General features: G+C 39.9%; 1 protein-coding gene across 6 annotated transcripts in view; it reads right to left on the bottom strand.

Annotated features, from left to right (window-relative positions):
• Positions 1-15,919, bottom strand: part of SGCG (sarcoglycan gamma) — a 321,504-nt gene that overhangs the window by 126,872 nt on the left and 178,713 nt on the right. For 3 of the 6 annotated variants that reach the window (XM_056561751.1, XM_056561753.1, XM_056561754.1), the window contains exon 2: positions 8,443-8,640. In XM_056561751.1, coding sequence (XP_056417726.1) covers positions 8,443-8,640 — 198 coding nt within the window. The remainder of the gene's footprint in view (positions 1-8,442; positions 8,641-15,919) is intronic. The other 3 variants (XM_056561752.1, XM_056561755.1, XM_056561756.1) reach the window with 1 other exon arrangement.

The following is a 15,919-nucleotide window of genomic DNA, read 5'->3' as shown; positions in this document are numbered from 1 at the left end:
ATGTCTGGTGCTGCATGATTTGAGTCCCTGGCGGCGTAGTGTGTTACTGATGGTAACCTTTGTTGCTTTGGTCCCAGCTCTCTGCAGGTCATTCACTAGGTCCCTCCGTGTGCTTCTGGGATTTTTGCTTGTGATCATTTTGACACACAATGGGGTGAGAACTTGGGAGATTATCAGTGGTCTTGTATGTCTTCCATTTTCTAATAATTGCTCCCCCAGTTGATTTCTTCACACCAAGCTGCTTCTCTATTGCAGATTCAGCCTTCCTAGCCTGGTGCAGGTCTACAATTTTGTTTCTGGTGTCCTTCGACAGCTCTTTGGTCTTGGCCATAGTGGAGTTTGGGGTGTGACTGTTTGAGTTTGTGGACAGGTTTCTTTTATACTGATAAGGTCAAACAGGTGCCATTAATACAGGTAACGAGTAGAGGACAGAAGAGACTCTTAAACAGGTCTGTGAGAATCAGAAATCTTGCTTGTTTATAGGTGACCAAATACATTTTTTACTGAGGAATTTACCAATGAATTAATTAGAAATTCTACAATGTGATTTCCTGTATTCTTTCCCCCCATTCTATTTACCTATGTTGAAAATTATAGGCCTCGCATCTTTTAAAGTGGGAGAGCTTGGAAAATTGGTGGCCGACTAAATCCTTTTTTGCCCCACTGTAGATATTTGTGGTTAACCATATGCTGAACACAATCTTTGTAATGAATTTCTAAGTAAATATAGAATTACAGCTGACAAAGCCAGGAGAACATGAACCTTTCTTATATAGACCTATTAAAAAGCCTGAGCTCATTTAGAGAACTATACAAGTTTCTAATTTTATAAGCTTTTACATGCACTTGCTGCTGTCATTGAATGGTAGGCTACAGGAAACCATTCAGAATCACTTTAGTCCTAATTGTATATGGTAGAAAAAAACCATGATCCTACAGACATCAATCAAGCACACAGTAATTGCAATGTACCATTTTCTGACATGCTAACACCATATCTCATACGACAGTGCCCTATAAAATAAAAATGATGTACTAGGTCTATGCAAAATGCAGGAAACCTAATAATGGAGGCATTCATATAATATCTAAAGGTGCTTTCCACTTTATGTATTATTTTTTATAATTATTATTTAGCATAGCATATGAATACTTATGTTCAGTTTTTCAAAAGAAAATGAAGGAAAAGGACCTCAGGTAGGGAGGAAGACTAACAAACTTTTGATGCATGTGTCTTTACAGAGGAAGAGGTTCTAAAGTAAAGACAAATGAGTCTCAGGGACCAGACAGGATACACCCAAAGTTATTAAAAGAGCTTCACAATGTAATATCAAAACCATTAACAGATTTATTTAACCAATCACTGGTAACAGGAGTTGTCCCAAGGTTTGGAAATTAACAAATGTTGTGCCCATTCACAAGAAAGGTATAAGGGATGAATTGAGCAACTATAGGCCAGTAAACTTGACATTAATAGTGGGGAAAATAAAGGGGTTATCCGTCCAAAGACATCATATCCCCTATCCAAAGAATAGAGTATAAGATGTCTGATTGCGGAGGGCCCGCCACTGGGCTGGGGCGTCCCGCGATCTCCGTGCAGCACCCGCATTCTATGTGGGGCTGCATCTCCAGTCTAGGAAAGCTCTTTCTTTTCTGGGACTGGAGACATGATGTAACGCCACTCCCCCTCATGACATTATGCCATGCCCCCTCCATTCATGTCTATGGGAGGGGTCGTGATGGCCGTTTGCAACTTTTTGCTTACTCACAAAAGTCGCACAAAAAAGTGCTTAGGCACATGTGTGACTTTTTGTGTGACCTTTGTATGCAAAAAAAAGGCTCTAAATACCTTGATACAGTAAATGTCCCCCATTGTAAGTGACAATGCTCATTTAACCTTTTTTGAAAAAAGTAACACATATATGTCATAGGGATAGTATGCATTTTCAATCCTTTGGGCAGAGCTGTTGCTCTGATGGGCTCTGATCCAGGTCATCTAAGCAGGCTTATCGATATACTGCAAATACAGTGAAGGAGTTTAAGCATGTACGGAATAGGCATAAGGCTATCCTTCATATAAGATATTGCCAGGAGCTATTCATTATTTTCAGAAAATTGGGCAGACTAGATGGGCTGAATGGTTCTTATCTGACAACAGTGATCCCTCAACATACAATAGCGGCAACATACAATCTTTTCAACATATAATGGTCTTTTCTGGACCATTGCAACCTGAAACCAGACTCATCATACAATGTACAGACAGTCCTGATCTGTGAAATGTGTTAATGGCCGGAAGATCTGACCAATCAGAATGGGCATTCACTGGTAAAACCCCTGTATTACTGAAGCGTATGCACTGTATGGCTGTCTGGTAGCGCCCCCTACAGTACATTACATGTTCTGTACTCTTTACCTGTGCCAGGGTTAGCTGCTCCTTTGGACACCAGGTGAGGGTGACTCCATGTTACTTTTTTAGGACACTGTGTCTGTCCTCTGCATAGACAGTAATTTACAGCTCCCAGCAGATCTTTCTTACTTTTATACGTAAGGACTTGCTTTTTCTGTATTAGTGTCTACCTATTGTTCTTTAATCCTCAAGTTTTCCTATTTTTGGGGCTTCAAAACCAATTACCAGGTTTCCATAGAGTAACGGTCTTAACATACAATGGTCTCAACATACAATGGTCGTCCACATTATGTGTATCCGAGGCTGCAGTAGGTGTACAGTCTAGGGTTAATGTACAGTAGGTGTCAGTATGAAGTGTTAGTTGATTTAGTGATGTGTATAGACGGTTTGGAACATAATGTAATATGCAGGTGTTTAGCGGTGTGTATAGGAGTTTCAGTACAGTCGTGTTGACAGATGAATGATTGATATCTTTCATTTTATTTTCATTACCAGCGCTAAAATGCCAAATTGCAAACAGACAGACATCCCAGCATCAAATAGCTGGAAGTTTCAGCAACAGGTGAAAGCTCTGAATAGTAGTATGAGGCAGATTTCAAACCTGCTTAATACGACGCAATTTTATGTCCGAAAGTCTTGACCTGATCCGATGACCCAGCTGTCGGTTTGGGTCATCAGATCCATGTTCATGCCAGGAGGTGTGGCCATAATACAGACAGAAAAATGGCAAACTGTGGCCTCAACAAGATGTCAAGTCTTATACAGAATACTTTTATCAGTATACTGCTGTGCTAGATTTGAAAATGCACAATTATCATAATTACGTCACACAATGGACAAATATACAAACAATATGGTATTGGCTCCACCAGACCTCATATACACAGAGATATTTATTCATTTAGCTGGGTTCACACATCAATAGCGTGCCACATGGATGATTGTTGCAATACATTGCTGTAGTTTTGTGGTGCGTTTTCTGGACATGTAAAACAAGGGGCCCTCACTTTTGTGATAGGTGAAAATTTGACACTGCCAAATGGCTCCATACAAGTTCTGAGTAGTACAAATTGTTCATTTTTGTTATAGATAGGAATATCATACCGTAGTTGACTTTGTGAACATAAAATGGATATTTGTGAGAAAACATCTTCAAACAAATGTGAATCTAGACAAAAAATAAGGCCTTTCGGTTAATGTTGAAACTCTCTGAATTTCTTCTAAGGCCTGAATGAATAGACTTGACACTAAATGTGTCCACCGCTCCATTCACCCTCTATGATACTTCCAGACATAGCCAAGTTTAGCACTCGCCAATATTCAAAGTCTCATAAAATTAATGTAGTCCATATAAAAGATATAGTGAAAATATAATAAAAAGAGGAGTTGGGGGGCTCACACTAATATTTTGAATGAAGTGTATGCTGAGGTTTCTGCAGCAATTGGTTAGATGGTTTTCATGGTAATCTATACCATGAAAACCATCTAACCAATTGCTGCTGCAGATCTAATGTGATGTCCATTTTCTAATCTTTCTAATTTTTCTATTTTTCTAATTCATCTATTTTTCTACATTTTTTTTATATATACATTTTTAAACTTTTATATATTTTTTTATATATATTTTTTTAAATTATTAAAATATTTTTTGGGATACATATATTTTTTTAAAGATTTTCTAAAACATATATGTTACGCCGAGCACTCCGGGTCCCTGCTCCTCCCCGGAGCGCTCGCGGCGTCCCCCTCTCTGCAGTGCCCCGGTCAGACCCGCTGACCAGGAGCGCTGCACTGACACTGCCGTCGGGGATGTGATTCGCATAGCGGGACGCGCCTGCTCGCGGATCGCATCCCAATCCACTTACTTGTCCCGATCCCCGGCTGTCACGTCCTGGCGCGCGCGCACCAGCTCTCTAAGATTTAAAGGGCCAGTGCACCAATGATTGGTGCCTGGCCCAATCAGTGTAATTAGCTTCCACCTGCTCCTTGCTGATATAACCTCACTTCCCCTTCCCAGCATTGCCGGATCTTGTTGCCCTTGTGCCTAGAGAAAGCGTTTTCTGTGTTTGCCATAACTGTGTTTCCAGACCTTCTGCTATCACCATTGACTACGAACCTTGCCGCCTGCCCTGACCTTCTGCTACGTCTGACCTCGCCTCTGTCTAGTCCTTCTGTCCCACGTCTTCTCAGCAGTCAGCGAGGTTGAGCCGTTGCCGGTGGATACGACCTGGTTGCTACCGCCGCAGCAAGATCATCCCGCTTTGCGGTGGGCTCTGGTGAATATCAGTAGCAACCTAGAACCGGTCCACCGACACGGTCCACGCCAATCCCACGCTGACACAGAGGATCCACATCCAGCCTGCCGAATCCTAACAAGCTACTTTTTTTTATATATTTTAGATTTTAGACACATTTTCTATATAAACTAATATAAATTCATATTTTACACATTTTTATTCTATTTATAACACACCCCTATCACATCCAAACAATCTTACACAATATCCAAAGAAAACTCAGTACATATCATAGGTCACATATCACTTTTATACATCAATCACCCATTCATTATAATCAGACTAGTTGTAAATAGATTACATTATCCCTTTTATTTAATCCATTTCATGTTTTAAAACAAGCCAGCAATCCAGTCCGCGGCTTATAGCAAACGGACGCCAAATTTAAAGTACACAGACTATATAAATGTCCACAGAACATGAGGTACATAAGCTATTGAAAAAGGGGTCTCCCCGAAACGCGTCTAGCCATGTAAATACTTCACACAGACCACCTCTGGAACTATTACCCACTACCAACATTGGCGACAGCTGGAACACCCCCCCCCCCCCCATTGCCGGGACCACTGTTAAGGACGTGCGCACGCTGCTGCGCATACAAGCATCACCTGCATCCACTCACTAACCTGCCTGTTTGCCGTGATTCCATCCGTAAGACCGAGCAATCATCTGTGCCCCACCGGAGGAGGTTCGGGACACACCGCACAGACACATCTATTGTGCCGGCTGCCCAGCCGAGCCAGCCTGCGACGAGGAGTCCAGCAAACCAGGGGCTACCATCCCGACCCAAACAGAGCGGTGAGTGGTGCAGTAACACCAACAATCATTACTTGCTACAGTATCTCTGTCTGGATCCATACTTGTTACAGTATTTCCTGGATTACAACACCTATTGCTACTGTTTTCCTATAACTGCTACTGTTATTTTAAGACTGCCGATAATACAAATCAGATAACAGAAACGGCTGGATTTGACCAAATATAATCCTAGTTATACAGAGGTGGCTGTTAAAAACTATTACTTTATTTTATTATATATTTTATTATACATCATTATTTTAATATACATTTTTTTTTTATTACTGGTCTCTAGCAAGGGCCCTGCTGAGACCATTTATCTAACTAATTAATAAAAACATTTTGGTTATCTATACAACTAGTCTGCACATTTTATTCCATTACACATTTTAACCACTATATACATTTATTATAAACCCAGTGATCTATTCCACATTCAGTAAGTATATACCTTGAGGTCTGCAACCCTTTTTCTTTTAAAAGATATAGCGCTTGGCACAGCAAACAGATATACATACCGATTATAACCCACTAAATGAGTCCCGATCAGCACACAGCACATTAAAGTTCCCATGGTCCGAGGAAGGGAGCCTAGCGCACAAAATATCTATCACCGCTACTGCTGGCAGAGCCCCATACTCTCCTGCTGTTTGGATAGGGAATAAGATGTCTGATCAAAGGGGTTCTGCCTCTGGGGACCCCAGCAATCTCCCTGCAGCACTTGGCGTTCGTTTAGAGCGTCGGGTGCAGCGCTGGACCCCGCAGGCCTCCACCGCGCATCGCCAGTCATCTGGCACAGAGCGAAGTTCAGACATCTTATCCCCTATCCTTTGGATAGGGGATAAGATGTCTAAGGGCGGAGTACCCCTTTAATGTAGCATTCTTCTGCTCCATTCAATCAGGGGACAGGGGGTCTCCATTCTCGTTATTGGTGGGGCCCCAAGAGTCAGACCCCAACTGATCAGCTACCTATCCTCTATACAGTCCACGCCTTCTATTTTAAGAAAGTTGATACAAATGTACTTTTCTTCTTCATAGACGTCTTAAATCATTAAGCTGAGAATGAACAATTAGCAGCCACACCTAAGCGGAGACGCAAATGAAACTAAATTGAATCATGGAACATTAAGAGGCTGATATCCAGAATAATTAACATCAATTGGAAAAAGATTAATTACAACATTAGCTTCCAGAGCTTCCTATAATAACCAAAGCAAAAAACCTTTAGCAACGTGATTAACTGCGTAACCCGCACGAAGAGAAATACAAATTAAAACATTAACTAAACAATAAAAGAACTGCCAAATTTGGAAGGAAAACAATTACATTGTGGCTCACAATTACAATAGATTGATTCAGAGACGTAATAAAGGAGATGAACGTTCACACTTAACTGGGTTTGAACATCATAAATAATTAAAATAAAATTTTTGAGTAATATGGGAATGACATTTAACAAGCTCAGTAATAATAGTCTTTAGATTTTTTTTTTTCCTATTCTCGTCCATTATAAAATTGTCCTTCAGGGGTCTTTTCTCTTTCTATTAATGCATATGTAATTAATGGGTGGTTGGGGGAGCCCTAGCTTAAATAAAGAGCCATTGTTCTAGCAAAAATAGTGCCAAGCCTGTCCACAGGTCAATTGTGGTATTGCAGCTCAGCCCTAGTCACTTCGATGGAGCCTAGCTGCAATATAAGCCACCAACCGATGAGTAAGTCTGGTACTGTTTTTGGAAGAGAGGAGCCATGTTTTACTTATCCTGGCCAGCCCTTTTCAAGTGGACCTGTGTCCTCTCCTGAACTGTCTGATATAGTAAATACTTGTTTTCTCCTTGAAAGAATTCTAAAAAAATGTTCCTATAGCGCTGTGTTGTTTTGTTATTACTAGTTAGTACTACTGTTATTACCATCTGGGTGTTACCAGTTGGGGGGGGGGGGGGGTGTCCTTATACTGTCTGGCTCTGTCAGCTGTGATTGGATAATCTCAGACAGTGTAGGGGACACTCCCCCAACTACTAACACCCAATTGTCCATTTACTTTACAGTTTTAGAAGGAATAACAGAGATTCCAAAGGTCCTCTTTAAAAGGGGTACTCCAGTGATAGAAAAGGATTCCCTATCCACAGGTTAGGGGATAAGTGTCTGATCGGAGTGGATCTGCCTCTGGGACTCCGTAATGCAGCCTGACTCTCCTCGCTAAATGCTCTGGACCCTACCTTCCTATGTACCTGTTTCGAAGGAATATGTCGAAATATTTTTGCTGGGAGAGGTGGGGCCTTGTTCTGGAGATTGCAGGGGAGCCAGAGTTCGGACCTGCCGTGATCAGACACTTATCCCCTATTCTGTTGATAAGAGAACGTTTTTAAAAGCTGGATAACCCCTGTATGTCCTCACTGTGACAGATCTATTGAATTTGTTCATTGGACCGCATTAAAATGGCAGGGCTATGTTCATGGAGGTTATACAGAGGTACATGGAGACCCAGAGGCTTCGTAATATGGAGTTATATCAGTTGTGTGTGCTCTAGCTATTTTTTTCCCCCTAGAAATATTGCTACGGGTAGTGAATATCTCCATAATAAGGCATTTAGGCATGGCAGCTTCATGTACAAAGACAGAGAAGGGTCAAAGTCAGAAAAGGAATGTAAAATATAAAGGAATGACTGATCTCCTCCCAGCTGGTCCCACTTCTGGTTCTGGCTCAGAAACTGCACCAAAAACTGTGTGATTCCTGTCTTAGGGAAGATGCTATAGCCCTGGAGGGTAAGGGGTTCATTCAGGATACATATAGAGCAAAACACGATTAGGATTTTATCTCATTCTCTTCTTGACCTTGTGGAAGTCGAATCAATACCATGGTTTTACTTATACATAATAGTTTTCATTCTCACATCTTGGATACCAATTTAACATATAATGAATTGTGACCTTTACTCACCGGTGAGAACCACATGACCTTAAGAATCCAAATAGTTAGAGCAAAATTCACTACTAAGATGATAAGGAGAAGAAGAACAAACAAATAAAGGCAGCGCTTCCTCCATCCATAAATCCCGATATTGTAGACATATTGCCTCTCCGGGCGCTCTATGCTTGTTCCTTCTGTGCTTGTGGTGTATTGCTCCCGGACCATCTGCTGCGAAAGCCATAAACATATTATTAGTAAATAGTTTGTTTCACTAATGAATATTCTGAATAATTTCATATAATGGACATTAAATGGACCTTTTAGGCAAATAACAAATTAAAGCATAGTAGGTTTTATTTAATAAAAGTGCTTTTACCCATAAGATATAAAGACATATACACTCTGCTATAAAGATATAAAGACATATATACACTGCTATCTGGACAGAATATTACAGTGATCCTCCATGTATGATTAAGATTGGCTATATACAGTATTTACTAGGGATGAGGCCATTTTTCCAAATTAATTTCGGTTCCAATTCTCTTGAATATGTCATAGATACACAATTCATAAGGTTGAAAAAAGACAAGAGTCCATGGAGTTCATCCTAAAATCCTACTGTGCAAAAAACCAAAAAACAAACAAACAAACAAAAAAACAAAAACACATGAGGCTGATGTCAACAACCCGATTCCAGAGGAAAAATTCCAGAATACATCCCTGGATCACTGCTCTGTCCCTTTAAATCTAGTATCCAATACCTATAATATATTTGATAAGAAAAACATCCAGGCCCCCTTGAGCTTGTTTATAGAGTCAGACATCACAACATCATGTGGCAGAGAGTTCCATAGTGTCACTGCTCTTACAGTAAAGAATCTCTGTTTGTGATGATGGTAAAACCTTCTTTCCTCTAGACGTAGCGGATCCCTGTTGTCATAGTTACCGGCCTAGGTATAAAAAGATCAGTAGAAAGATCTGTGTACTGTCCACTCATATATTTGTACATTGTGATCAGATAGCCCCTAAGACGTTTTCTCTCTAAACTAAATAACCCCAAGCTTGATAACCCGTCTTGGTCTGTAATCCTCCCATACCACCAATTATCCGTGTTGTCCTCCTCAACACTCTCTCCAGTTCAGTCATGTGCTTCTTATATACAAGTGCCCAAAATTGGACACAATACTCCATATGTGGTCTGACTAATGATTTATACAGAGCAAAACTATGTCCTTGTCACGACTCTCTAAGCCTCTCTTTATACCTTCCAAGACTTTGTTAGCCTTTACAGCATCTGCCTGGCACTGGTCACTAAAGTTGAGCTTACTGTCCCCAATATCTACAAGTCCTTTTTGGTAAAGGTTTTACCTAATATCTTATTATTTAGCACATAATTGTACATGTTGATTTTACAAACATGTGGATTTTATGGTTCAAGTCCAATGTCATTCAATTTGATTCAGTTTGCAATTGAGATTTGACTAAGCTGTGCCATCTGGTAAGAAAGGAGTTAATATGTATATATATTCTATGGAGGTCAATGAGACAAATAATAGATCTATGTGAATCCAGCCCTAGAGGTTTCTGCACCGACTCACGCTTTGACACCCTATGCTAGTGTTTCCCCAACCAGGATTGCAAAACTACAACCCCCAGTATGCCCTGTGCTTGTCCGGGCATGCTGGGAGCTGTAGCTTTGAAACATCTGGAGGACACTGGTTGGGAAAGAGTGACCATATATTTATGTGACCATATATATTTAAGTTAAATTGTAATAGGATCCATGCATTATGTTGCAATATACATTTCTTTTGTATGAATTTATAATACATTGACCATACATATATGGATCCCTACTTTAATGAGCTTCATCCTATTCCATATGACCCTTACTAAATATTCTATTTTTGGCACTTGTTTGAATTTTGCATAGTACATACAGTAAGTAAGTTTTTATGGGTTTTCCATAAATCTTACTATATATGTATACCGTATATATATTATATATATATATATATATATATATATATATATATATATATATATATAGTGACACAAGGGTGCAAGATATACTTGTCAAATCGTGACGCCAGGGCACCATTAAACCACATAGTCCAAGGTGGAGACAGCTTCTTCTGGGCCAGGAGCAGGGCAATAAACACACCGATGCGAGGTTACAGATAACTGTCTTTTTTACTGAGGCAGGAGTAGATGGAACAATATCCACAGTACAGAACAGAGTAGAAGGGATGCAGTGTACCCAAGGGAGCCCTGTGGCCTTGCTGGTACTTATGGTGCTTTTCACATACTTGAACTGACTTGCTATTAGATATGACAGACAGAGATATCCCACACTGACTAGGGTTCTGCTAAGGTCCAATTTACTGACACTGCCAGGGTAAGAAGTCACCAACTCCTGTGCAGGGAACACTTACAGAATGGCGGGTTTGATTTAATGAGATTTTCTTTAGGCTTCCCTTGCAATCACCTCACACTTCTTCCAACTCCTTTCCAAACTGCAGCTCACATGGAGCTCTGCACACAGCAGAAACTGAAACTAGTTTGGGGCAGCTCCTCACCAGTACACTATATACAGGGCAATTTGGGGGTTGCCATTGGGCAATCAGCATCACATGGGTACTCTGCATCACACCTCCTCACAAATATCCAGTACATTCCTTAAAGATACAGCGCAGCATAATATAAATTAACAGAAAAAATATTAGAATGAATATCACAGCATCACCTGAGCAGCAGGGCCCATCACAGGTACCTGAAGCAATGTTTACCTGACAGGATGGACTCCGGTACTGGGAAACCACACACACACACACATATATATATATATATGTATATATATATATATATATATATATTTTTTTTTTTTGTTTTTTTAATGCTGGTGATCCACCCTCTGGGACCCCCATAACACCTAGATTCTTCTATATCCTAGAAGAAAGTGAACCATGGTGCCACCATCTGTTTCCTGAACATAGGCCTATCTAAGTTTTGGATGCGGCCATAACCGGTTACGTCAATGTCACACTTTTACAATCAGGGGGTAATATTCTATAGCTAGCTTGGGCTGTGACATTTCTCTGTTGGATAAAAGGTTGCACAACAATAACAAAGATAATATAATGCAATGATAATGCAGTTCTGATGTCCTACTGCTTCTCATGGGAACCCAAATGCCTCTCCCGAGCCCTAGCGTTAAATATTGGCTGTTATCTCTATCAAATGGATCTATTGCTTGAGGTAACAAGTTTTGAAATGAGTTATAAAGTTAATTTGTATAGATTTATATGCACTTTGTATAACTACGTTTTTAACAGAGAGACTAGAACTATCCTTATTGAATTCTTTCCCTCCGATAACCACGATCGGTGATATTTGCGGTAACTACACCTAATGGTAGACTCTATTAAAGTTAATGGACTGTTATGTTAAAGTATATATTACTTCACACTGAGTAGTTCCTGGCATATAGGTATGCTATATTTACAGTGCTACGGGGTTCTTATGCCAGAATGACTCTCTGCGGGTGAATTTATAATGTAAAATATAATTAATCTGCCTAATATAAGCACTAATATAGATTAATAACATGTAAATGCTTAGGTTTGCACCTTATAGGCTGGTTTCACACAGTTTGTTTCTAACAATAAAAAAAAAAATCTACATGTAATGCATTTTGTTCTAGGGTATTTTGGTGGCTTTAGGGTCAGTAGTGTTATTTTTTTATTTTTTTTTTAAATACAGCGTGCTGTAGGTACTTAGATTTTTGCAGTTTTCCCATAAGCTTCACTATAGGACTTGAAAAATATTAGAAAAAAAATGTTACAAAAATGTTTGCAAAAAAAGAAATTCCTAATCGGCTTGCTGCTCAGTAGGTACAGAAGCAGGGACCCCTGTCTTTGACGTGAGTCACTATTCCTGTATGAATTTTGGCTAAAGTGAATCACAAAAAAATTAGATTCATACATTTTTTGTTGGCTGATTTGTTCTGCAAAAATTTGCCGGTCTCTGGTATCCAGTTTAAACAATCCATTAAAAGCAAATCAGCCTTAGGGTATGTTCACACGGTGGAATATCTGTGCAGAATTCTGCTGGAAATTAATTAGGCGACAAAATCCAATTAAAGTCAATGAGGCTTTAATTTTGGCTGAATGCCGTATTCTGAGAACACAGAAATTCTGCCATAATTTCAACAAAATTCTGCCACAATTCCGGTGGAATTCTGCAATTCTGTTCCGATTTTTTGAGGGATTGCGGAAATTCCGGCATGTGAACCCTTTAACTTCATTAATTTAGCAAACATTGTACATTGATTAATACATTGTACATTGATTAATACATTGTAGCAACAATTTACATATTATAAATCCAAAAAAAAAAACAATACTAAAATTGCAGTTTTTTTTTTATCCAATACCGCCATAAAAACAGGAAACCACAGAGATCCGGAAAGTCTTTCTACAACCTCTGCCACATTGCTTTAGCTAAAAGGAGTTATTTGGTCTGCAATACCAGACAGAGCCTATAAATAAAAGTGGCGCTATTTCTGGGCAAACGGAAACTACTGAACCATCCTTATTCCTTTCTAACACATAGAGCAAATTTAGCAAATTAAGTGAATTACAGAGACAATGGGGGAGATTTATCCAAGTTGTCTATGTCCCGCATGAATATAGATCAAACTACAGAGCGTTAAGCTGGTCTATTGTGAGCCTAATTTATCAAAAGTCGCACGGCACTTGACAAATTCTGCGCACAGACTTTGGGATCTATGCTTTAGACTGTATTTAAACCTGCTCCAGCATGGTCTGACATTTCAGCGTACCTTCAGCCGATGCGATTTGTCGCTGAAAAGTCGCTTTTGATAAATTCAGCACCAATGCATTTTTCCGTCTAAAATAGACGAGAATGCATCATGTTCTAAAAATCCTCTAAAGCAAAAGTCGCACATATTTAGACTGCGACTTTCTGTGCGACAAATTTAGTTGGGAAAAACCAGTCTAAATCCTTTGATAAATCTCCCTCAATGTTTTTTTTTTCTAGGGCAGAAGAAAACGATAATAAAACTTTTTATTGAACGGATGTATCAATTATTTATCAAATACAATAACCCAGTTCATAGGTCAATAATCTTTATTTCCATTCATTATCTGAATCTAATGTATGGATGATTGACACCAGGCTACACATCGAATGGTTAATTGGTAAATTTCCCTTTTTTTTTAGGAAGACATTAAAGATTCATCAGTAATACAGTCTTCACAGGATTTTTTTTAATTAAAGAGAGTAAATCACAGAGCCGTCCGTCCTTTCCTTCATTCCTCATATATCAAAACGCCATCTGATTAGGAACTATAGAGGACCGAGCCTTTGTTCCCATTCTTCCTTTCAAGGTTCAATTAATGGGGGGCAATGTTAATGTGATGCTAGAGGACAACTGGAGCCAAACAAAGTGTGTTATCTGTTGCACCAATTATATTGAAATTTTTTTTCAAAATTCTCCTTCCCCCAAGGATCACTCATTGATGAAAGCAGATCCTCTTTCTGAAGTTTGCTTTGAAGATGAATAGCTTGTCCGCTTCTTCTGAACAGGGGGGTCACTTACACAAGCTGAGGATGAGCACCGAGAGACTTAATTTCATGTTCTGGACGACAAGTATTAGGTTAGGGTTCAGACTAAGGAACCTTCGAGCTGAATCAGTCAGCGCAAGGACCACGCTGACACTGCCGTCCCCATTGATGACAATGTATGTACATGGATACCGCCCACAAAAAAGTGACCAAGATCATTCTTTTGGTGGTGGACTTCCAGAGGCAAAAGCACTGCCCCTTATATTATGTTGTGATGCGCCATGCAGCAGAATCCTATTGACAGCAATGGGATTCTGCTGCACTGGAATTTTCGAGTGCAATTTCTAAGCAGAATTACGCTGGGAAATTCCTCAGTATGAACCCTGGCTCATAAAGGGTTGTATTTTGGCTGCAATAGAGGTGAATAGCATCTCTATGTTCGTCTTCAAGGCAAATGGATGAGATTTCATACAGCGTGGAATCAATCACTATGTATTTTATTTGTCTATGTGTTTTTGTGCATGATACAATTTTCTTGGGGCTTGTATTCAAAACTGATGACCTGACAGGAAACCTCTGATCAGCACCCAGGAAAACAATGGTCATAAGGATAAGATAAGAGATTCCAGACCTGGACTAGCCATGCCTGGAGAGACTTGAATTCAGTCATTCGGAGGTCATTTAGAGGTCATTCAGAGGTCAGTCACCTAGGCCTTTGGAGAACTTTTTTACATACCTTGTTCCAAACTTGGTGACATCGTGAACTATAGCATCAATGATCTCTCACAAGGACTTCTATGCACCAATACACATGTAAGGACTTTCTTGTGTTCATCCCAATTTAGTTTGCTGAATTGGCTTGTTGCCCTCTTTATTATCTATTTGTAACCGGTATGTTATTTGTCTCAGTATTTTTGTGCATAGCACTGTGAAACCTTTTTTGTTGGATAAGTGTCTGATTGCGGGGGTCTGCTGGTCCCCTCGTGATCTCCTGCAGAGCGCCCAGGCTCTTCCCATGCACTGGACGCCCACTGCTTTATATATACAAAGATCCCCCATGGGGTACCCGGGGTATTTAATTCATAAATTCCAATTCCCTTCAGGGTTTACAATCCCTCCGGGACTAAGACCCCCAACTAGGGTCACCCTTTTAAAACTTCACTTTTATTTATTATTTGTTAAGAACAAAATGAGGTGCAAAAAATAATACAAAAGAGAGTGTTTAAAAACACAATATATAGGAATTGGATTGGTCCATTACTGGTTCCACTAATTCAGATTCACTAGGGGTTATATGTTAGGGACTTTTTATCATTGATCTGGATCTTAAGATTCCAATCTACATAGTCCACCTAACATGCACCTCCTCTATCTAATTTGCCAATTCCTATTATTGCTGTTTAAAAAGTGTTCCCTAGCATCCCCCCGACGTTTCGCTGGAAGGACCCAGCTTTATCAAGGTATAGGACACTGACCAATCCAATTCCTATATATTGTGTTTTTAAACACTCTCTTTTGTATTATTTTTTGCACCTCATTTTGTTCTTAACAAATAATAAATAAAAGTGAAGTTTTAAAAGGGTGACCCTAGTTGGGGGACTTAGTCCTGGAGGGGTTGTAAACCCTGAAGGGAATTGGAATTTATGCCCACTGCTTTATGCACGGAGCTGTGTCGACCTCCGCACGGAACGGTGGCCAACACGTCATCTCGGAAATACAGTGCTCGTGTATCTCTGGCTCTCCCATAGAGATGTATGGAAAAGGGTGTGTTGACCACTGCTTTGTGCAGTTGTCGACACAGCTTGGTGCCCCCTGCGTGCATGGGGAGAGCAGGGGCGCTAGGCAAGAGATCACAGGAGTCTAAGCGGTAGTACCACCCAAGATCAGACACTTATCTCTATCCCGTAGAAAGGGG

Source organism: Hyla sarda, chromosome 2 (assembly GCF_029499605.1).
Source record: "Hyla sarda isolate aHylSar1 chromosome 2, aHylSar1.hap1, whole genome shotgun sequence".
Classification (NCBI taxonomy): Eukaryota; Metazoa; Chordata; class Amphibia; order Anura; family Hylidae; genus Hyla; species Hyla sarda.
This window is presented reverse-complemented; position numbering and strand designations above follow the sequence as displayed.